We start from the raw sequence: 24921 nt of genomic DNA on the forward strand, positions 1-24921 counted from the left end.
GAAGCCCCCCTCTGCTACCGCCCCATCCAGTGGAAAAGCTAAAGATGACATCCACATCTCCTTCCCCAGCCCTCTAAACAAAAAAAACAAACATGGGATGATTTTTAAAACACACAGATACATTATGCTTCGGGAAAGTGAAATGCATTTTCACGAGAACCTTTTCTTAAAACTGCCTTTGAACGACCCCCCCCCCCCCTTCCAAACCACAATTTTCAATATGGAAAGACTGAATGCTGTCTGCATGCATGACTATGATATATTAAAGCTATAACATTGTAAATGTGTTTGCAATCTGAGCTGCACATCGAAAAATCCCAATTAAATGCATTAACATGGTAATTTAAGTATAGAATATTGTATATGAGTGTCCACACAGCAAGTAACATGATTAATCCAAAAATAATCCAATAATTTTTCAGCGATCAATGTTAAAGTGGCATTGTTTTGATACTGTCATAAAAGGGAGTTTGATATGTGATAGTTATGATTTAAATCATAAACCTGTAAAATAATACTTCCAGTACCAAGAAATCTTTTTTGTTGTTGTCCCTTCTGTCTTTATACGACAGAATTTCTTCATCTATTTGTGTCATTTAGATTCATCTGGATCAATTTGGTTCTTTTTTTACCAAATTTGTGTCGACTGCCTGACGCCACAAAAAGTTAGACGCCAACAAAAACAAAAACTCATGAGGACAAAGTCTGGACACTTATTATCGAACAATAATTCTAATGACCAAGCCTAAACATAGTACTCATGCGTATTTCCTCATTAAATATACGATAAGAAGAGATGTTATGAAGTGCGTTGATAATATCTACATTCTGTAGGGAGCGATTCAAATTCAAACTTACTTTTATCCATCTGAAATCAACTCTTTTTCTTCCGGATCTCAATTTCAAACAACGATTTTGGACAAAATTGTGTTGCATTTTAGTCAAAAGTTTGAATTTTGCAATAAAGTTCACTCCAAGTTATTGCATGTGGACAGTCAACAAACTTGAGGGCAAAGATAAGGCGCCAAAACATCAGGCAGTTAGTAAAGAAGCACTTTTTTATTTCTCTACTGGCAAGCTTTGGTTTGCGTCCAATATTATTCTGTCTTTTCCAGATCTTCAAAACTTTAAAAAGGTGCACAATGCAACTGAAACCTGCCCACGGTTTCACACATAGAGTACGGACTCATTAAGAAAATGGTTTGCTGTGTGAACACATAATAACGACAAACAATTCCATGAATAGACCCTTGTTGTCATGTTAAGAAGCCTGGGGGCGTTCGTTAATGCAACTCATGGGATTGCCACCACAGAGCACAACATGTGAATGAAGTTTAGCTACAAACGACTCATTACTTTTGGCATTCCTCAGCGCTCCCCAGTTGGCACAGCGAAAAACAGATCCTCATTTTTTTTTTTTTTTTTTGGCTGGTGATACATAAAAGAAGAGGGAAGCGGCACCACACATGCAAAAAAACCCAAAAAACCCCAAAACAAACAAAAAAAAGCATCGAAGCGATCAACATGCGATGGATGGCGGACAGACCGGACCGTCGTCTCAAAGCGTTTTCAGTTTGACGATATTTTACTCAATCGGACGTTTTGCTTTATGTTACATTTTTGACGAAACTCACATTGAGAGTATGACACCAAACGTACTCCGTTGTAACTCTAGCACATGGTTAAAAAATATTTTCTGAGTAAGGATTAGCGTACAAGACAGGTGTGATTCCATTGGCTGACATTTACATGGGATTATGTGAGATAACGTGAACCCCCTCAGATGAAAACGAGACGGCACTTAATTTTTTACATCGTATGTGGTGGATGTGTTCCTTAAAATAAATCTCAGGGGGGATTGGGGGGGGGTGGGCTAAGGCTGAACCTTTTTTTAAGTAAAAGTTTTTGCAAGTTGATCAAAAAATAAGAGCAAATCTTCTTCCCAACAGCCTGTTTATTACTGAGTCATCTCGACTGAGAGTCTGCAAAAAAAAAACAACCTAAAAAAACTAAAAAAAAAGAAAGAAACCATTTACATTTTTACTTTCCTTTTCGTACGGGAAAAAAATGGATGGTGAGAACAGATGGAAGTAAATTTTAATCTTGTTAAAAGTCAATAAAATTCGGTGTGGAATTTAAAAAAAAAAAAAAAGGATTTCATTCAACCAAAAGGAAGAAGTGAAAACAATATAAAGGCAGAACAGCATGGAAAAAAAACCATGTTCTACTTGTCTTTACTAAAACACTGAACTGTTGAATCTGCTCTGAAGAACAAACTGAGGCGGATATAATCAAATTAGCCCAATAGAAACATTTCACATTTTTCCATTTCCTGCTTTCTTTTTGATTACGTGTTACACGTTGTGATATTCAGGACGGGGAGTGGGACGGGGCGTATTAACTACATCAAATTAGTTTTTAATATATTTCCTTTGTACAATGATATGTAAAGCATTCCATGCATTTTTTTTTTTTTTGGAGTTGTCAAAACTTCAGGAAAAAAACAAAAAAAAAACAAAAGAGAGGGAAGTAATGGCTTGAGACAAATCACAGTATACTGGAGTTTTGTTTTTTTTGTTACGCAGAAGAGTGTGTAGACTCATTTTTAGGAAATGAAAAGTGTCTGTGTAATATAACCCTCATAGAAAAAGCACACTGATAATTACAAGTGGGGAAAAGATGAAACGGGGGGGGGGGGTAGGGGGAGCAACAAGGTTATGCAAATGAGGATCAACACAAATCCAAAGTATGGATAGAACAAGGCACAGAATTTTCTGCAAATGGTTGAACTAAATAAAAATTCGTACCAGCAGTGAGGGAGGTGTTGAATGGTGAAGCTCTCTACAGTGGTTTCTGGCAACGTCTGGCGTAACCCCCCCACCCACCCACACACACACACACACACCCCCACCCTCTAACCCCGACCCCTTCCCCGTTCTCATTTTACCGAAAACCCCGACCCTCCCCCATTTTTTGTCCTTTTTTGATTTTGATTTTTTTTTTTTTTTTTTACACACAAAACATTCCATCTACATCTGCAGACTAGACTAAACAACGGCTTAAAACCATCTTTTTTAAAACCCCATCATCTCTCGTCTACCAGTCAAACCCCCTCTACTCTCGCTAAAAAGTGACCCTCAACAAACTCTTAAATCCCCTCCGTCGACCTCCCAACGCCCCTTTGGCCCCCCCCAAAACAAGCTATGCGTCCCAAACAGGGACACTAGAGTGAGGGGTCCCATTTTTTTTTGATTAGATGTAGTACTCTTTCTTTTCGTCCGAGTTGGTATGGCCACCCTCGGCGTTGATGATGGCCGTGTCTGCGTCCGCCGCATCGTCCGCTCCTTTGGCTTCGTGTGTGAAGTAGGTACCTGTGGCGAAGGGGATGAAGGACAGTGTCACGGACTGGATAATAGCCTGCTGCTTAGATGATACAAAAGATTAAAATATGGCCAGACATCCCACGGTGTCTAATCATGCAAATCCTTCTCCGTGTGGCCCCTTCACCATCCAGCCGCAATATTCAGATAACAAATCATTTTCCCTCTATTTTTTTTTTCTTCTATCCTCTCCAGATTGGCACATGAAAATCATGGTTTTTGAAATTACCTTAAGTGTAGGGGTAGAGCATGGCTCACACCTTCAAATTAACCTTGACAAATTCAGCATAAAAAAAAAAAAATTAAAAAAAAGGAAAGAAAAGGAACAAGCCAAGTCACTTGAAACTTAATTTACGAGATTCATTCACTTTCGGTAGAGATTTATAACGAAGTCAATGTTCCGGCTCCGGGTGAGGAAAGCCACTATCGAATGTGGGAAAATATAAAAGAAGTCGGTGCTGGAGTCGGTGATGACATGTCATGTGCTTCAATGAAATATATATATATATTTATATAAAAAAAGTATCTGTTAAATCATTCCTTTAGCCTTTAATCCAACCCAGGTTCTGTCAACAAGGTCCTGAAATTATACACAAAATAATTTTTCTACTTCTGTTTATTCACAACTGCAAGAAATATAAAGCCAATCATATCCCGTCATGCTACCATTATAATACTTTAATGAACATTCATGTCCAGCATCTGCTCCAGCTCATGTTGAGCCAAACAGTTGAGCCAGTGTATTATTTTATTTTAAAAAGTAATTTTAAAAAATGATGTAAAGAGCAATGACAATGACTCATGTGGGTAATAAAAGAAAATTCAGTTTATTGCTGTTTGTGTTCTTTTTTTTGTAACTGGTCATTTCTAATCAGCAATAATAACCTTATTTTTGTTTTGTTTTGATTGGTTCTATGTATTTATATTTTAAAGAGAATAAAAATGGACATGTTTGTGTTCCAAAACACGATGAGTTCAAAAAGAAGAAAGTAAGTTCATGTGAGTTTTACTATAGCTGGAAAAATAAATTACCATAATCCAAAAAATGATTGGATTATCCTAGTTTTTAATCCAAGAGGTTATTTTTCAGTTCCGTCATGTTAAATTTTAGCGTTCCAACTGATGTCTTCACATTATGTCTTTAGGGCATTTTTAATCGTACCTCTACACGTGAACCCTGACACGTTCTCCATGGAACCTGATGCAGCTTTCATTCGTAAAGTAAAATAAAACCTACCTTTGTGTCTTGCAAAGTAACGCCCCAAGATGATGAGTAGACAGAGAATGGCGAAGACGACCACGGCCACCACGCCTCCGATGACGGCGTGATCCACCGTTCTGGGCGCTCCCTCTCCGGCTCGTGAATCTGAAGTCAAAGGAAATGAAAAATCAGAGTAGACCGAGAATAGAACCCTGAGGTACCCCAGGAGAAGAGCAGTAACCACTCTGGAACGGAATCACTGATTATTATTAAATTATCAAAACATCAGGAGGTCATATAAACTAGATCAGCTTCATGTAGAACGTGGAGTTCAGCATCCATTCACCAACCATTTGAACCACAGCAGATATTGAATTAATTAATCACTTAGTAATGGCTTCGTTTGTTTTCTAATATAAAAGCCTGTGTTTCTTTCCCCTTCCTGTCTTCTCTGGGGCTCTTCTAAATCCCATCAGCCCCGTGTCGACACCTCCTTTTCAGATATGGAGAATTTTCACTGCAAAACTGACAGTAGCAAATAGCTTGACCTCAGCCTCTCCTGCAGAATACATAATCAACCCCTGGTTACTGAGCCTTCTTCTATTGTTTGTATTTAATACCCCCCCACACCCCCCTCTTAAATGCATATGTAATGAGAACAGAGGTGCACCTTGTACACAGTCTCAGAGACGATGTGCAAACGGCGATAAACGCGCCTCTGAAATAAAACTGCAGAACATTTAAGCAGGATTTCCTTCGTCTGCACGTGTTTTCGCATGTTTGCGGTTTTTGTCAGGGACTTGACGTCGAACGATTGAAGCTCTGCTGTAATGGCATGTGAAAGCTATTGATTAGGGTGTAGGGATCCATGACAACCCAAAGTTAATTTCCATTCGTTGATGCGATTGGCCCTGAGGAGGAGCGTGTTTTCACCGGTAGCCCACGGCTACATGCTACAGGAGGACATGCAGAGAGTGTGAGATTTTGTATTTATATAAGACCTAGAATTAATTCCATCATATTATATATACATCCCAAATGCATTTTACCTCATCACACTCAACCTTCACTTACTAGCTAATGTTTCAGAGATGTACTATACAGAAAAGAAATAATGCATAAAAAGTCTGGAGGGTGCACGTCCACTTCTTAGCTATCAGATCACGTGGAGCAGCCCCCACCAGCCATGAGCCGGAGACCGAAACACCTCCTCATGATTCTCCTTTCTAGTCCTGCACTCGAGGGATTTGCTGAGTGAGCTCCAGGAAACAGAAAGAGCCGGGGCCACACTTTATTAACGAATAACAGAAACAGAGGGCGAAACATCATGGATAACATCAGCGCCCGCCCACCTCTACGCTCCTGAATTACCCAACCTGCAGGGATAAAAGAGGTGGCGTGGAGCCAGAGCAGTGCTATCTGTCAAATTCAACAAAACATTACCTGATGGATCTAATAGGTTATTTTGACTTCACTTTTTTTTATTTTTTTTTTTAGTCCTGGGCAGATTCAATTAAAGTGAGCAGGAATCCTACTGACATCCAATTCGCTCTTGTCAGGTTACTAAAGCTGTGCTTTAACACAATTTCCTATTACGATGTTAATGTGGACTTTGGCTTTCAGGGGTGAGCAAGGGAGTGTGTCTATGTGTGTGTGTGTGTGTGTGTGTGTGTGTGTGTGTGGTAATGGGGGGGGGTCAAGGTGTCGGTGTGGCTTGGATGGATTCAGAGAATAGTTTAGGTTGTCCAAACTTTCCTGGTTCAAATTCACTTTAAAAAGGAGCTGAAAAGAGAACATAAAAGTCTTTAGATCATCGTCTAATTCTTCGGTCTACAATAAGTTTTATCTGTTTTCATTAACATAATTTCTTAAACCTCAACAATACTGACTGTAAAAGTATATAAATCCAAAATATTTATCATTCATATTCTGACGCTTAAATACACCTGACATCTATGATATTAATAGAAACTTTGTGATCTCCACTAGAATTTAAAACATAGATGTTAATTTTATGAGTATCTGAGAGGACACTTGATATTGGGGCGTAGTTATACACAAAGGAATCATTGACCTGGTGCCGAATGGGGATCAATGGATTGATCGGACAGCGAACACAGAGTTGGCTGAACGGTAATTTGAGGAATAATTTCTGTTTTACCACAACCTGGGTTTTATTTTACAGCTTTTCCATCGGTCCCATCAGTAATATGAACATTTCAGACACTCCAAACCAAGATCTAGAAAAAAAAATCATCTCTGAATTTTCATTACGGCTGAAAATTATCTCAACAATTAATCCAACAGGTTGGAATAAAGCATCCATTTAGCTTCGCTCTCAACTATCTCAAACGATTATTTCCTCTTATTATTTTTCTCTGATGCTGCTGAGTCACGAAAAAAAAGAAGAAGAGATCTTTCTGGGATGACGAAGCCGGCAATAATTAAAAGGTTTTTTGTCCGGGTTCCATGTTCAAAAGAGGCTTATTTGTTAGACCAGAAACTGTCGGGATGACAGCTGTGGAGGACGTGCTGTCAGTTTCTGAAAGCACTCAGTCCCAATAACACCATAGAAAGCAATTTGCATGTCATATCAGTGAGTATCACTTATGAGCAATTACTGTCACCTACTGAAACACAGTATACTTGTGCTATTATCTCACACAGGGAGTCAAGCTTCAAATTGCACGGGTCGTTGCATTAGGAGGCAAAGAAATACATATTCAGGGCAATTCTGCTTATTGTACTTCCTTAAAAAGTCACTTTTGTCGGAGATGAAACGCACCTGCCGTTCACAACTGGGAAGAATCTACCAGGTGTTTGGAATCAGATGGAAATTTTGAATAAAAATATCAGTATTTTAAAAATATCGTCAATTTAGCAATCATGACTCCAGGGGAATTTTAGGACAACATTTGCCGCAGCTCTCTTGAGAGAGTTTACTTGGTTGTCTCGGGGTCTTTTTAATTAAGTTCAAATAATCGAATAAATATCAGGAGGATGCCAAAAGAACAAGGTGTTAAAACTGCCTCCGAGGCAAGAGATACCGAACGAGTTGATGAGTTGATGTCGAGCTCATTGATACGAGACGCCGGGGACGGATTCTAAAACGGTAGCTCCAATTAAACAAACCCATCTCCCAGAAATTACATTTATGCACAACTAATTTCCAACAGGAAGTACACTTACAAAGGAAACAGCCTCTCCTTGGGTTAAGTTAACACTTCATATTTATTTCAGTGGTAGAAACCATCCTCACAGGGCGAGACAGTTGGGAGTCCAGCTTTCTGTTTGTGGTTTTAATTAAATGACTGATTTTAGAGAAAAATAATGATGTTTAGTTAAATGTAGCAGAAAACATTAACATTATAATAATTGTACAGTATTTTACAATTTACATCTGCAGTACAAGTTTTCGGCATGTTTTTTTTAGCACCGTAATGTTTCTGCAAATCATGAGACGCGTGCCGAGGGGTCTGATGGATAACTGGCCGATAGAAATAAAAAATAGATAAATAAATGAATAAATAAAGTGAACTTGACGCCCTGGCCGAGACCCAGCTAAAGGTCGAATGGCGAATTCAAACTAAGCTACACCCATTGGAAAATTCTTCAACAGGTGTTCAGTGTAGTTATTGAAATTTAAAGACCATCACTTGGAAGAAAATACAGTATTTTCCGCACAACAATGCACCTTATAATCCAGTGTGCCTTTTTTAAATTTTATTTTAATTTTATACACTATTATAATCTCCGAAGGGAAATTAAGAACGCACACCCTAGTTTTTTTGTTAGTCAATCACACGCCGTGTACAGGCGCCTGTAATACACACAAGCACACACAAGGGGGCAGTAAGCATACAATGGGAGGTAGAGTGGCGGGCAGCTCCTTCGTGGTGCGCCCCCAAATGAGCAACTCGTAAATGTAAATGTTCGTCAAGACCAAAGACGCGGTAATCCCAACCCAACAGCAGGAGAGTCTGATTGGACGGATCTCCACGCTTGACTCCCTCCTCGGTTTCCCTTCAAGAACGAGCCTGAAATATAAATGATGAATCACAAGCGGGCCTTCAAACAAAAAGTGTCCACGGGGCTAAACAAAAGCTGGCAACAGTCAATCAGCGCCGGTCATTCCGCCGCGGGGGAGGAACGCCCACCTGGACTACCGACGCGGGAGTAGCTCGTTTTCATAGGCCGCGCCGACAGAAGCTTGATTGGAGACAGAAGAGATCTTCTAATTGGATCTTCTAATCTGCTAATTAAGCATTAGTGATTTCACTGGTGTGCCCATGCTGCCTGGTGATAGAGGGGCAATCAGGAATAATGCGGCGCTACGTGGGTGGGGTGTCATAAGAGCACATTGGCTTGTCAAGATCCACTTCCATTGCCCACAACACTCTCGGTTAAAGAGTGAATGTAATTAAAGTCCCGATGAACCTATTCATTGAACCTATTTAAAAATGTCAGTTGAATCTCTTCGCCTCTCGGTGCGGCGCGAGACGCCGCTTACATATAGAGCGACTCGGGTTTATCGAGTCAGGAAGAAGCTGAGGAGATGGCATTATGAGGAAAACACCACCTATGGGGGTGGGCAGGTGCACAAATAGACAAATAAAAAGTCAGCAATTCACATAAGTTGGAAAGTTGCAGGTGTGTAGGAGGCTGGAGTCAACATCACCAAGAGTCTTCTCCCATTTCTAACATCACAATCAAGAGTTCCACTTTCAGGAATTTGGAGGTTTCTCAAAAAAGTCAGACTAATGCTGAAAACAAGAGCAGACATGCTGAGTTTTAGTCCCAGAACTATTATATAACCAACAGCATGGCGTCATCGCAGAGAGGCAAAGTTCTCCTTCGGTTGCAAGAAATATGAATAAAAACGGTAATATAGGAGATCAAATCTTTGCAAAAGATATTTTTCACAAAGAAATGTTCAAAAAAATTACAATAAGATACAAAATTAATAACATTTCTTAAAGCATTTCTTTGCATCGTTTTGGATTATGGGAAATGTAGTTACTATGAACTTGATACTAGGAATTAAATCTTCTTAAAAAAAAAAAGACTATAAAAGAGTCATTTGTGAAACTGTCTGTGAGTTCAAATGTGGGGTCGGAGTCTTTTCAGGCAAATCTAAACTTTTTGATTAACATGAGAGAGAAGGGAGTGATTATAATGTAACCTGAGGCTGGATGCGCCACAACGCAACTTCTGTACAGAACTAACTTGACCTTTGCATTCGGGATGGAAAGATGGAAGATAACGCGTGAATGACAATTTTCTTAATTTGTTCAGAGTGACTATAACTTATCATCCTAGAGCGATTAAAACCGTGTTTTGATGCGAGGCGTCACCATTTAGAGAGCGGAAACTGAAGTTTGATTTCATTATAAATTCAAACATATCGAGTCTTTTCAAACAAACATCCTTCTCATTCACATCAACTTGAACAAAGCTAAAAAAACCCCAAAAAAACACGCTGTAAAAGTGATTGAATATTTCCTTATGTGTGCAAAAGGTGCAATCCAAACAAAGGAAGCAGATATTTTCTTATGCGACATAAACTTCCCTCTTTGTAATGAATGAGCATGTTTGACGCCTAACAGCGGCGTCAGGAGTGGGAAAAGCAAATGTTTGAGCTCCTTGATAAAAATAAGCCAACAGTACATTATCTCTCCCCAAGAACCTTGTTTTTTTTTCTGATGGAGCTATTCATCATTTCTCTAATCACGGACGGTCGTCATCCAAAATGTAATATACCGTAATTATGGGCTATAACTGTTCTCAGGATATTACATCGTATCTAGGCCACGACTAGCTCGATAAACACCTTCTAATAATGGCTTTTAGTGGTCTCAGGAGTGACTTATCCTAACACATTGAGGACTCTCTATGGCCCCCAAGGCCAAATGAGTTTGCAGCTTGCTGCAGAGATGCACATCAGTCCTGTTAATGGGGACACTGTTTGGCAAAAAAAAAAGAGGAAGCCCAGTGGAGCTTCTCTCCATCCGCCAGGCTGCCCTTTCTTCTCTCATGCGTGATTATCAACCCCCCACCCCCCAACCCCAACACTCTCCTCCCATCCCCGCTGTCACTGAGCTGCCTCCAGCCTCGGTCATTTCAACAAGGGCTGAAAAACTCCCTGGGATTTATGCTTGTGGTTGTGATAGGTGGCGAGAAGCCCTGTGTGTGTGTGTGTGTGTGTGTGTGTGTGTGTGTGTGTGTCAGTGTGGGTGGGTGCGAGCTCAGGTTGAATTATTTATTTTTTAGCCCCCCCCCACCCCCCACCCCCCCTGACACCAGAGATCTGAACTTGTGTGAGAGAGGTCAAAATGAGAAAAAAAACAACCCCCTGACAATTGATGATATGTTCATTATAAAGAAACGGATGACACCCCCCCATCATCAAAAAAATAAAATACAATAAAAATAAAAAGTAAATAAGTTAAACTGTAAAAGTGATCCGTAGAGAAGAAAAATCCGTCAAGGTCAAAGTCACAGGAAGACGCTGATTAAATTATCTCCCTTAAGTCAACTCCTGCGTCTGCCCCCCCCCCCCCACTCTGCTCCTGGTAGGTTGACAGTAACAACAGAGGAGACTATGTGTATCCTGTGTTGTGAGACAGAATAGTATCAGTGAAATGACATTGGGGGCTTTGTGCAGATGTGTGTACACAGCAGAGAGCGGCGGGTGAAGGAACTGTGCCAAGGAAATAAGGGATTAATCCAGGAAAAGAGGCCTCAGACGACGGCCGCATTCACACGGAAGTAGCAAGGAGACGAGGAAATCGTCACATCAAGGTCGCAAAAAAAGAGACAATTTCAAATTCTACCAAGAAGAGGCTTAAATATGTCCAAACATTGGGAAAAAGTGTGGATAAAGTTTATTATTTAGGCCTAATATTAACGATCCTCATCAACAGTCGGTAGTCGGTTTCAAACCCGAGGCGACGCCTTCCAGTTTTGATGCTGGCGGCGGAAACGTTGAAGAATCGCCGAAGCTATATTTCACCAGCGTGACTGTCCATAGCTAACGTAGCGGTGATCCATCAAACGCTTTTTAAGACTTTGCACCCTAAGCGAATATTCAGCGTTGAGCTCGTCGTCGAAATATGGACGACGTTTAGAATCCACTGACTGGAAATACCTTATATGGGCATTTCACAGTAGTAGCATGTCACACAGATTATGATATGGATTATGATCCAACTGTGCATTCTGTTGGATTAGTAAATCAAGTCTGGGTATTTTTTAGTCTGGTCTATTAATATTAAATATATTAGAAAAATGTTAATTATCAAAGGTCAAAATGTTATAATCCCTTCGGGGATTATAAAGGTGTATAAAAAATGTATAAAACAGTGTATAAAATTAAAATTAAAGTACAAATTAAAATTAAATTACAAATTATATAAATTAAAAATATAAATTATAATAAATTATAATACAAATAAATTAAAATTAATGAAATTCTTGAAACACTGAGAAAACATCCATACCTGGAATCATCTCAAAATGTAATGTCTTCCTTGGCTTTATGCACCCCCACATAAAAACATCTTTGTGACTTCATGTAACCCCCGGTAGAAATAACTTCCAGCTGTCACTGCAGAACACAAACTCTCACCGCCTCTACATCTGGGGAGGTTAGATGAATCCAGAGGTGTTGCCTCGGCACGACACCCTCTATATTTAGCGCCGGAGCGTCGCTAACATCTGTGCATGCTCTCACAAACAAAACCTGTAAAGACCGGTTGCTAACAGAAAACAAGCATGTGTGCAAACAAAGTCAAGAGGACTAAGTGATTACCCGAAACTAGCGTTCAAATCCTTTTGGGGTGCATTAGGACACTTTGAAAAGTAGCTGAAAGATCAGAGAATGTTAACCGATGGAAGTTGGGGAGTCGGGTGACAAAAAACAAAACAGAAAACGGTTGGGGTTAAAGTTCGAGATTTAGGGTTAGAGTAGGGGGGGAGGGGGGTGGAAAAGGAAATCTGTCGTTCTACATTACACCTTCTACACATTGACATATTAGCGGCGTCATCATGAGCGCTGATGATGATGATCATATTGACGGTGCAGCTTCGCAGAGGTGTGAGCTTTTTTTCCTCTCGCAAACATCACAAGCACCCCCCACCCCCCCAAAAGAAAAAAAAAAATCAATGGGAAAAGGAGATTCTTCAGATTCAAACATTATCTTATCTGTTTGTACAGATTTTCGAAGGTAGGTGGGGGGGTGGGAGAAAAAGCCGTAAATCCTGTAAAAAAAGCTTCGCTGGACCCCAAAAAATCCATCTCTTCATCATCAAACCCAGTCGTTTGTGTGCACACAATCTTCAAACTGCTGCTGTCAAGAAGAAAAAAACCCTTTAACCCCCCCCCCACAATATGTCACCCAGTCAGCGATGCAGTCAGTGTTGGCGATGCCATCTGTCCCTTTGATAGTCAGGTGACCCGACATCACCTGTGAACCGCTGTCTTCTGAAGTTCTGCGACGGCTCGAAATGAAAGACGCCTCCCCCCCCCCCCGTGAGCCAAATCAAACAGACGTAAAGCCTCCCCCCCAAACAGGATAAACAGTCTGAAGAACCGTCGTCATCGTCGTCACCATCACCTGACCACACGTTACCGTTCCCGTCTCGCATCTTTCGACGGTATCCGGCGGCGACGGCTTCGCCCAAGGGCGAAAAAAAAAAGTCCTGCTTGATTCCACCCCCGGGCAAAAGTGGCCATTAAAACCGCTGCAGCCCCCTCTCCTCTATTACATCTGAGACCAGCCGCTCAATTATATGCCGCCACTTTCACACGCTGGCATTGACAGCCGCGTTGGCAGGTGTGTCCCCCCCACCCCTGAAGACGGGGCCCTCACCTCTCCTGGATGGGGAAATTAGTCGGCGGTGGGTTTTTCGCCATCAGCTCCAGCAAACTGACGTCTCCCCACCGCCCCATGTGGCCTTTCGTTAGGGGTTGGTGCGAGATGAGAGGGGGGGGGGGCAAACCCCGGTTGAACATCCACCAGCAGAACGATGACCCTTCAAGCACTTTTCCCTTTGCAGGTGGTTGATTTATCTCCCCGGTGACACGACAGTCGCGTACGGAACACCCCCCATTATCGATTTTGAGGTGTTGCAGGGCGATATGTACTTTTTCTAACAAGTTTAAAAACAGGGTTTCCTCTTAAAATGAGCTCCTTTATCGACAGACGTAATAAGATCTGTCATTATTCAGGAGTTTTCCCACTTTTCCGGGGGGGTCTCTTATGTGATCTTGAGAGCCAAAGCTTCATTTATAAGAACAAAATGTCCCAACACCCACTTCTCCTGTGTGCTGGCAGCTCATTTCAGAGCCTCTTATTATCTCTGCGGTATGTTTAATTTGTTCCCCGCTGCCCTCCCCTACCTACCCCCACCCCACCACCCCCCCCTCTCTTGTACCTGGCCTATTTTAGCGGGGAATGGACAATCTCTTGGAAGAGCCTTCAAACTCAATCGTTTCTCAGCTTCCTCTCCTTCCTTTCAGTCACCACAAGCGGGGACATTACCATGGCAACAACATTCGAAAAGATACGGCAAAACCAGGCGGTCAGTGCAGACGCCTCTCTAACGGGCGCCGACTCGGTGTCTCATGCGAGGAAACGGCATGAATTAGCATTTTTTTTCCCCCCAAACGCATCTGCAATTTTTGGAGGCTGATGTCAAAGACAGACGCAGGAAGATTAGATTAGATTAGATTAGATTAGATTAGTGAATTGAAAGAGATCAAGCTAATAAAGTTTATGTTGAAAAATTTTAAAGTTTATTATTAAACTTTTAAATATTAGTAATACACACATATCGCAGATATAATTTAAATATCTGACCACTCAAATCCACAAGTAGTTGATATTTAACCGTTAATCTGTCCTCCATTTAAACCATCCACTGGTTGTCACGCGTTCTTCTACCTGTTACACATTTACTCATTTCTAAACTTGTAAAAACTTAAATTTGCCTTTTGATATTTTTTCAACAAGTTGTATTTTCGAGGTTTCTACGGCGACGATGGTCAACTTCTTGGTAACGAAACCTCCCAATCTGCATATTCTAGCTTCATCAATTTACCATGAAAACACAGGCGATCAGGAAGCCCCTTCATATCAAAAATATCACGTTATTAAATTAGTTCTGGGGCAGACGTACATGAAAACATCACCAGAGATTGGATTTTGATTCTAAGAATAAATTAATCCCTCACTAATGCACCCGAGCTTAAATTGCAAATTTAATTGAAAAACGTTTGGTACAAGAGGTTCTGTGATTCATGCCTTCGTACACAAAAATAACTCAAAACCACCAGGATAAGAAACCCGGGAGGAGGGCAGGAACTTTCTCATCTCAAAACGTCTCTATCGCTTCTGAAACCAAAGCCGTCCTCTCGGCGTGTGCGATTCACGCTGTTATCAGTCTCAATCTATCATTTAAAAAGATAAAACGTCTGCTTCCAGGTTATTTACACCTCACACCTCCAAAAGGCCGTCTGACTGCTTTTTATATTTGGATCAAATCTGACCATGAAAAGAAAAGAAGGAAGTCTATTCATAGAAAGTATAAAAAGATGACCTTTATGGGCCCTGAGGGTTCTGAAGCTGAACTTTCTACCTTTTTTTTTTTTTTCTGGTAATTTTATAATCTGCCACATACAGTGCAGTAATTTATTAGATCCTGGGGTTATTTGAGGTTGAGCCTCGCCCTGAACTGTAAAACTAAATAAATGAATATCAGCTCCACAACTATTGGGTGTGCAAGAATAATCCAAAAGTGTTGAATCCAAGTCATTTCCTCATTATAACTTTAACTATAACTAATTCAAGTACAACTTTAAGAGCAAATACTTGATAGAAATGTCACAAGCGTAAGTTTGGGAAAGCGATATTATGAGAAAGTGTCGAAAAACGGATGTTAATTATCCAAAAATGAAAATGATGGATATCATTCAAATTAAGTGAGAAAATGAGGTCCGGTTTTGCACAAAAAAAAAAAAAAAAAAATTCATCTTGTTGATGTAATCGCTCCTGGATTTTGGGGGGCGGGCATATTCCTCTGTGGCTCCTGTGATTGGTTTGTCGGTGCAACTTTTTCCACAAGTGGCTTGCAGGTGGAAACAGGATGCTAATGCTAACTCCAGGCCTCCATGCAAGTATCAGTAAATGGCTTTAGCATCTGTGTGGAACTTCATTAAGTAATGCAAAGATAAAATAAGGCACAATCCCATCAGTCCCCAACCATCGGCGGATGATTGACACCAGACACGCAGCTGACGTTTGCAGACTGGGCACAATAATGTCAGCTGTGCAAAAGTAAAAAAACAAACAAAAAACAGGCATGCAGCAGAAACACAATACAAGATATAAAAATAAAGAATAAAAAATAGAGACACATATAGAGGAAAGTAAAGATACCAACCATGAGCTGCAGGTTCAGTGCTGGGCGCAGTGTCTGAGCACACAAGGAGAGGACATGGCAGTTGTGCAGGGAGGTGTGGAACAGGAGGAACAGCATGCAAATAAAGGAGAAACGGGGGGAGGTGGGGGAGGCAAGGGAGGGAGCGGGGGGGGGGGGGGGGGCAAGGGGGGAGAAAACAAATGACACCCATAAGCAAGCATTCAGAAGACCAGAACATGACAAAAGACATAAGGCTTAAGGGAAATCAAACAGAACCAAAGGCAGTGCAGAGATAAACATAAGCTTCTACACACACACACACACACGCGCGTACGCACACACACATACTGGCGCTGGACGTTCCACTCAGAGGGGAGTGTGACTACTGCTTGAGGAGATATGTAAGAGACTATTATGGTGTGCTGAAGGCAGCTCTGGTGTGGAGAAAAGCCAGACTATCAAGAGAAAATAAGTGTGTGTCTGCATAATGCTGCAGCGTCCGACTCGGGAAACGCTTTAGCATCTATTTACTGAGGGGACGTTCGCTTTGGCAACGAATCCAGGGAAGTTCCAGCGGCGCTCAGCGTCGCCACGGATTCTGATGACCTTGAACTTTATCTTAGTTTGAAAGCACAAAAACAAGGACGGCTGGTAAGAGGATAGAAGCATCTATTGGTTTAGAATAAGGGGATTCAGATTGACACACAGTATTTTCTGCATTAAAAAGCCTTTATTTTCTTATAATATGAAATTTAAAAAAATGCTGAATAATACCACGGACCAGGATTAACACCGACAGGTCAGCATAATCTATAGAGCTGAAGATGTGTGGATTACTCAAGGATAACTCAAACTTTGCCGCGAGGTGAAGATGTAAAACAGCTTTTACCCAGTCGCCACACGACAGTCTAGCAGGAAGTCAGTTTGATTGAAAAGTAATAAACATGTCACTGTGTACAGGTGTAATGTTTATGCTATAACCTCCATATTAACCCGCCGAGGCTTTAATAAACCAAAGGGGAAAGTATCTCTCCGGCCGTCAATAATATGCAATACTTACAGTTGCATTTTAATTATGTCGGCATTCAGGCACAACGGGATTCATGAAGATTCACAAAGTTTTGTTTTTTTTTTAAATCTGTTTTTCCATCCCTGTTTTCCCTCTCCTGTTTTTTTATTCTAATATTCTTTAATGTGGTCTTTCTGTATTGCGTCTTTCAAACACAATCTTAAAATACATCAACATTTCTGCACAGAAACGGACAAAAAAAACCTACGTATACTTTGATGGATGGATTTTAGTTCGGGTTTGGAGACGGAGGTTCTTCCCAATGACGCTGACTCACCTCACATGACTCACATGAGCAAAATGTCCATCTTTAATGTCACAGACAAGACAACAGATAAGGAAAAGGGAAAAGAGAGATCTGAGCGCCTGCAGGACTTTTGTGTGATTTAATAATTTTCAGTCTGGTGATCAAATCTATTGATCTATTGCAGAGACTCATTACTGGCATCAAGGTGAAGCCTTGGCTTCATGCATGCTGACACAAAGGCGGCGTGGCCTGCAGGCGGCCGTCACGTGTAACTCCTCATTTCTGACTCCTCTGGTCATCGCCCGACACATCAACTCCGTGACTAGTTGCCATGGCTCCCGTGAGCCCTCCGTTGCCTCGCTCCAACCTGACAACCAGCTCGTCGTGCCGAGATAACTGCGTGCCAATCATTATTATATTGGCAGAAATGCATTAGTCCCCCCCACCACCACCACCGCTAGTGAGAATGCCAACAGGCTGATGAGCGTCCTACTGGCAGCTGGATTACTGTCTTAATGGGCGACACTTTTCTCCACAACATGTCCTGCTTTTATTTCTGATGGATGTTGGTGGGAAACAAAGTGGATGAAAGAACTTTTGGTGCATCATGGTGCAATTTATGATTTGAATTAGTCATCATTTATATATGCACAGTATATATACATATATATCTCCAAATATACATCTGAATGAAGAAGACACACGTGTTTTCCATGATGCCAAGGCGAAGGTAATATTACCGATGCTCTCGTGTCTCGTGGCGGCAGTCTTTGTGCCGCTATCGACTCTAATCAAATTAGTTATAGCTGGCTGCTGCAGCGTTAAAACGGACAAAGAATCAAAGTGAGCAAAATGGGAACAATATCACGTTATCTGGCTTCTGTGTGTACGCGTTAGTCGGGGGGAAAATGTGAGGTGGAGGCACGTCTAAATTAATACAATTATTAAGTCGCTTCTCCAGATGGTGTTGGTGTATTTTTAAGACCTTGACAAATGGAATGGAGATTTGGTTTTTTTTCTCGTCTTCTCCCAGTCCCGTCTTTGGCGTGTGGGGGGGGGGGGGTTTGTGGTGGCTAGATGAATCTTCTTTTACAGTCTTTCCATCAATTAAAGGTAATATTAGTCTGTCACCTGATTGTTTTATCGACACCAGATACACGTTAATATCACTTGTTTTTTTTCCATTCAGGACTGAAGTGGTAATGTTCATGCGCCGGCGTGTTAAATTAGTGAATGATCAGTCACGCTGTGATGATGGAGGGGGGGGGGGGTCGTGAGAGAGAGAGAGAGATCGTGTTTCACTGGAGGATGAACGTCTGTGAACTTTTCCGGGGTTGATTCTCGTTTCTCGAAAAGTCACCCTTTTGGCCAACGGCTGCAGCTAAAAAGATAATAGACAGCCTGCCCCCCCCCCTGCGAAGAGAGCAAAATTTAGCTTTTTTTTTTTTTTTTTTTAAAGGAAAGCCATTCTCGTATGGGGGGATGTAGAAATGGTACATGAGCAAGCCAAAGCATCATGGGAAAAGAAACAAAAGGATGTAAAATAGGAAGAAGCGGAAAATTCTGTTCCTGAAAGAGGCTGGGAGAAGCATAAAGAGTGACATAATAACACGCCCTTAATTGTCGGAGCTGCAAGAAATCTCCATTTAGAAATTTATTTAGTAGTGAGAATAGAAATGTAGTTATTTCCCCACGTCACTCTCAAAACCCTGCCGAGCACTTAAGAGCCATGTGTTGGGGCTCTAATGGATTTTTTAAAGTGCTCTGTTCTGTCCCTCTATGGGTAAGTGAAAAAAAAAAAAAAAAAAAGCCTCCATCCCACTCTGATAGATTCGTTTGGCAGCGGGTTTCTGATCTCTGCGGCACGCTGTGGGTAAATGAAATCAGCTGGCAGAGCATAATACGGCCACATGAGTCTGCTGCCTTCAATCTATAGACGCAGTGATAATGGAAAGCCCCGGATAGTTGGAAGCAAAGGAAAGGACATCTGGCAGAAGCTGCATATGTGTGTGTGTGTGTGTGTGTGTGTTTTAGCTTGGAAATAACGGTTGGGTTGAAATCATGTACAGTACAGAACAGTGACAGTAGAGGATGATGATGGTTGTAATAATTCTACTTATTCTACTTATTAGAATAATAATTCTAAGAAACCGAACTTGGATTTGAAAATAATTTGTGAAATATTCTGTTCCTCAAATTAAAAAAAAAAAAAAAAGTCTATATTCAACCATTAAGTCCTTGTGGTAGAATTTTGACTTATTGACTCCAACTTTGCATATAAAGTATTTTCCAGACTATAAGGTTCACCTAAAAGCCTTTATTATTCTGAAAAACCAACAGTGCGCCTTATAATCCAGTGCGCCTTATATGTGAAAAAAAGTTTTGAAATAGGCCATTCATTGAAGGTGCACCTTATAATCAGAGGCAATTTATAATCCAGTATGCCTTATTTATGAAAAAAGTTTAAAATAGGTCATTCATTGAAGGTGCGCCTTATAGTCCAGTGCGCCTTATAGTGCGAAAAACACTGTAAGTGTCTTTGTCTGGAGGGTAATATGAATTTTATAGCATCTAAAATATCAGTTATCACAAGTTAAGTTTCCCGATTACTCTATCAATACCAAATCAATCCAACGGCCCCCAATAGAAATGGAAATTAGGCTCATTTTTACAAAATCAAAAAGTCTCCATAGTTCTCATTTTTGTCTTTGGTTTCTAAGGGTCAAACATTTTAACCATCAGGAGGGAAGAAGTGGGAGAATAAGATGACAAATAATAAGAATAAAATATAATAATAAGAATAGAATAAGATGACAAATGACATTTTATTTTTGCCAAATGAAGAATTTGGCAACATCTGCAAAGGCAATACAATTTGGGATTTGGATGGACGTTATGGTCAGAGGCGGCAAAAGTATTCAGATTTTTACTTAGAATACCGAGACAAACTTTCCGCGAAATGAAAATATGTGATAAATATGTAATAAATTAAAGGTGCAATTTAGATTTAGCGTCAGCAATTAAAGCCAAGTACATTTTATTATTCAAAAACAAAAAAACTTTTTTCAGTAAATGATTCTTCTTTGAAGTTAAGTCATCATACACCCCCCCCCCATTTAATTACAAATATTTAGTGCAGGAAGTCTTGGGGAAAACTCAGATCTTTAGCGTTATGATTTAGTAACTATTATTCTCAGCAGGCACATGAGAAATAATCAGCGCCCAATCAGAAACAGGCCCTGCGCAGAACTCTAGACTCTGAAGCAAAGGAGCTATCAATCAGCCTGCATAGATAGGTATTCTCTTTAATCCAATCAGATGGCATAATCAAGCACAATGCCTGTGATTTCTGCCAGCCTCGTGAGATTTGTTCCAATTGAGCGGTCTGTCAGAGAGGCTTTGATTGCATTCGCAGCTCAGGCTGTTTTCTGAGTCGAGGCATAAATTGATGTTTTCTATCTGCCCCCCCCCCACCCCCCCCTTTGGAGATTTATACTCACAATAGCCCTGAGCTCTGTTTCTCAAGAGCAAGATAAAATTTGCTTATTTCAAAAAGGGCCTAATTTTCCAGCGCTCGTGTTTGTTGGGATGTTTTTTGTTTTTTTTTGGTTGTTCGACCCCACGGTTCCTCCTCTCCCAGAACCGACCCGGAGCGTGATCTTTAATAGACTTTGTGAACGAGGGACACTTTTAAGAAAAACCAATCGTTGAGTTTACAGAAATAGAACAATTATAAAACTGATGCAACCGATTCCAGCATCTACATTTCATCTTTTTTTTTTTTTTGCCGTCTTAGAAACCTATTTGGCTTTAGCTTTTCCCATAATTCCATGCTGTTTCTGTCATTGGATGGCGTTTTGGTGTGGAAAAACAAAACAACTTCTCAAAATGTGTGTGTTTTTTTTTTTTTTTTTTTTTTTTAACTTTATTTTTTTTAATGCGTGGAGTCTGTTGTGAAAACCCAAACAGTGAAAGCATTTGTTGGGAAATAAATAAAAAAGAAGAAGAAGAAGAAGGAAATAATCGGTATTGACATCCACCGTCATGCAGCGACTACCAAAACAACAGCGGCGAGGTCGCGGTCTGCTGTTTGTCCTCACAACCCCCCCCCCCCCCCCACACACACACCCACGCACAGTCAATAAGCAGAAGAACCATCACTTTGTGCAGCGGAGCGCTGTAATTACTCATAATTCTAGGTCTGAAGCCTGCATTCAGCTGTCATGTTACTGCACTAATCTGTATTTATAGAACTTTTTAAAGTAAAATTGATTTACCTGATTTATTTACCTGAGGCTGTGTAAGAAAATAATCTGTGCCTTCATCCCAAATCTCATGCCTAGGAGTTTAAAATGGACCTGTAGTCTGGATTAGCAAATGTAGAGACATCACCCCCCCCCGTCCAACTTCATATTAAATTCCATCATTAATACTTCAACATTTGATTTTTATTGCATTTGAAAATTCGCCGCTGCCCGACACACGTGGAAATCCCTCCGCAGTGAACTTTTACCTGTTAAATAATGGAAAGCATGTCAAAGCAGCTGTCGGAGCCTTTAAAAATGAATGGAGACATGACGACAGCACCCCCTCCATCTCCCATGCCCACCCCCCAACCCCTTATCGGTCATGAAACATGCATATGAGTACGTCTGGGGTTGATGATGGAGATGCATGGATGAGGTATCACACAAAAACACGGCAAAGAGAAAGAAAATAAGGAAGCAGGTCATGTGAGGGCGATACTGTACCTTGATTGGCTTCGGGGGAGGACATGGTGGTGGTGATGGTGGTGGTGGTGGTGGTGGCTGTGGTGGGTATAGGGGTAGTGGTGGGAGCATCTGAATGAGAGGACAAATACATGACAAACACAAAAAGGGGGGGGGGGTAAACAAATGAGTATAAAAGCATGAGGCTAAAGAAAAGTCACAGAAGCCATGAAGTCGCTGTGCATGCGTCAAAATCGGCCGCAAACAATGACGAAGCATTAAATACTGTACACACAACCATGACGCTGCGTTATAACCAGCCCGGCGATGACGGAGCCGATTGAGCGTCTCATTTGGAACCCTCTCTTTTTGAAGTCTGCTCACGGTGCTGCAACACGGCGACACGAAACACTGACAAAGCTAGCGAGAACACGGTTGTTAGAAGTGATTAAGTGTCTAATGAGTAACACATGCTGGCATTGTACTTATGCTGGCATTGTTATGCGCTGAGCGATCTCCACAAACAAGCGTGCCCGTGCATTCCTAATATCTCCAAAGGAAAAAAAGTTGGTGAGGGCGCCGGTGACAAAAAAAACCACAAAAAAAACTGTATTTGATGCTTTGAAACATGTAAATGGCGAAAAAGATGGAGGTGATGTACATGCATTCGAAAAAAAAAAATGGAAAAGAAATAAAGAGCATATGATATGAGGCCAATGACAATGCCTGGGAATGGACTGTAGGATAAAGATCTCTTTAAAATGCTGGAAAAAAGAACAATAATCCATCACTGTTGATGGGGAGGGAAGGTCGGCCTGTAATAAAAGAAATAAAAGTGTTATAAGGAGGTGAGAAGATGGTTTATGAACAATGAGGGGGGAGGAAAGGAGTGAAATTAAAGATATTGTTTTTTTATGTGTCGCATGCTGGACTTTCCCCGCCCTGTTGCTCTTTAACCGGACTCTAAAAACAGAACGAGCCGCAGCTTTGACATTTATTTGCTTAAGGTGGAATGAGTCACAAAAGTTCCAGCCTTGATTACTTCCTACTTTTCTGGTGTACAACCCATTTACATGAATTTGAACTTTTGTCATTTGTCCGTGACCCTTTTATGCTAATGAGCAGGTCTAATTTGCGGCTTTGCGAAACCCTCCAAATACAATATTTACTTCCCCGTTTGAGCAAAAAAAACCCCCAAAACTGTTGCTGTAGGAAATTATTGAGTCAACTTTTTGTTGCGGTTTAAAAGATCAACGTCTCCAGGAGGAATAAATGGAGTCGGAGATACAGAGCAGAGATGGCGAACACCGACTTAATTACTGAAATCGATCGGCGGTAAGGCCTTCAGTGGATATCACAACTCAGTGACGCAAAGGGGGAAGTGAAAGAGAGTTGATTTTGTAAAAATATATCTTTTACTTTGAAATGCATGTTTGTTTAGATGGGATTTTTTTTGGTGTTACATTGGTGTTACTTCGAACAAGAGACAAAAAAAAATAGAGCATGTCCCCCCAAAAATGCTTTGTTTTCACTTAAATATTGTGGAGGGCTGGATCGACTGTAGGGCGGAAGATGTGATTTTTATGATTTTAAAGCAGACAAAATGAAAGTTGTCAATTAAAAAATACGTTGAATGTCCGTTCAGATCGTCTTTACAGAGGAAGGGACGGGTTTGATTCCAGCTATGAGCTCACAAGTGCTATATTGTCATTGCGTTACTGAACCTTCAGCAGTAATTCTCTTTCTCAAGTGGGATTAAAGTTGGTGGAAAATGCCTACATCTAAAAGTTCTACCCACCATAAAAAAACCCAAAACATCCTGCTGTTTGTAACATCTTCCCGAAGCGTGTGGAGGTTGTTTTGTCATGTGAAAATCGTCTTCCCTGAGGGCAGGAGTCGCTCGTAGTCACGGCACAAAAAGTGTTCACGGTTATTAGTTTTGAAAACAATTCATTTTTTTGCACTTGAAATGGAAAAAAAAAAAAGAAAGAAAAGTGCATCAAGTAATTCAAGTACGAGACAGAGAAGAACTCGTAGCCCCGGAGAAATCTGCCTCAGGCAACGCTAAATATGCAGATTAAGGCCTTAAGGTCGTGTGGATCAGTACTCGAACTCCTCGGATCGACGATGTGTTTTTAATCCGTTGTCAGTTCTGTTCTTAAAAGACAACCTTGACAACAAGGCTGTGCAGACCAATCTGGAGACAAAAGGCATGAGAGAAATAATTTATTGGGAAGGCGGCTGGCAGATGAAGTTTCAGATGGGTTTCACAGACGCTTGAGCACCGCAGACCTCCAGCTCTAGGGCCGCCGCCTAATTGGTTTTATTCCATTATGAACTCTGAGGGTCCAACGAACGTCGGGGATCGTCGGCGTCAACAAGTCATTAAAAAGTTAGTGCTTAAAAATAAAATAAAAAAAAAAAAGGCAAAAGAGATTAAAAGAAAGTCTGTATTTTTTTGGGGGGGTAGCTGTTGGTTATCAAAGAACACTGGAGCTCATTGACTTTCAAATGTGACAAGCAGAATGTGCTTTTGCTCACGCTGAGTCACCGGGCCTTGTTTACTGATGAGGCTTATGAATCAGTGTCTGGTTCGAAACGAACGGAGCAGGACTGCAGGAAGCTGTGAAACACAGCCTGACAGGAATCATTCCTGCTCGGGCCCCTGAGTTATGGAACGCCGTGTGAGCGCCGGACGATAAAAACACATTTGCACACCGAGCCAACTCCGGCACATAGTAATTGATGACACGCAGGAAAGACTCAGGACTTCCTGGAATCAAACATAAACCCAGAGAGGTAAGTAATTTTAACCGGTGGACGAAAATTGAGTTCAATCATTATGGTGTAATATCAGAGTATAGTTGACCAGAATCCTGTGCGTTCTACTGCAG

General features: G+C 41.0%; 1 protein-coding gene across 3 annotated transcripts in view; it reads right to left on the reverse strand.

Moving 5' to 3' along the window:
• Window positions 1–2976: 2976 nt before the first annotated feature.
• Window positions 2977–24921, reverse strand: part of cadm1a (cell adhesion molecule 1a) — a 287497-nt gene continuing 265552 nt past the window's right edge. For 2 of the 3 annotated variants that reach the window (XM_068331131.1, XM_068331130.1), the window contains 4 exons: window positions 22070–22159; window positions 16024–16056; window positions 4618–4746; window positions 2977–3371 (listed from right to left, as the gene is read on the reverse strand). In XM_068331131.1, the coding sequence (XP_068187232.1) occupies window positions 3253–3371; window positions 4618–4746; window positions 16024–16056; window positions 22070–22159 (371 nt within the window). In that variant the 3' untranslated portion in view covers window positions 2977–3252. The remainder of the gene's footprint in view (window positions 3372–4617; window positions 4747–16023; window positions 16057–22069; window positions 22160–24921) is intronic. The other variant, XM_068331132.1, reaches the window with a different exon arrangement.

This window comes from Antennarius striatus, chromosome 13 (assembly GCF_040054535.1).
Source record: "Antennarius striatus isolate MH-2024 chromosome 13, ASM4005453v1, whole genome shotgun sequence".
Classification (NCBI taxonomy): Eukaryota; Metazoa; Chordata; class Actinopteri; order Lophiiformes; family Antennariidae; genus Antennarius; species Antennarius striatus.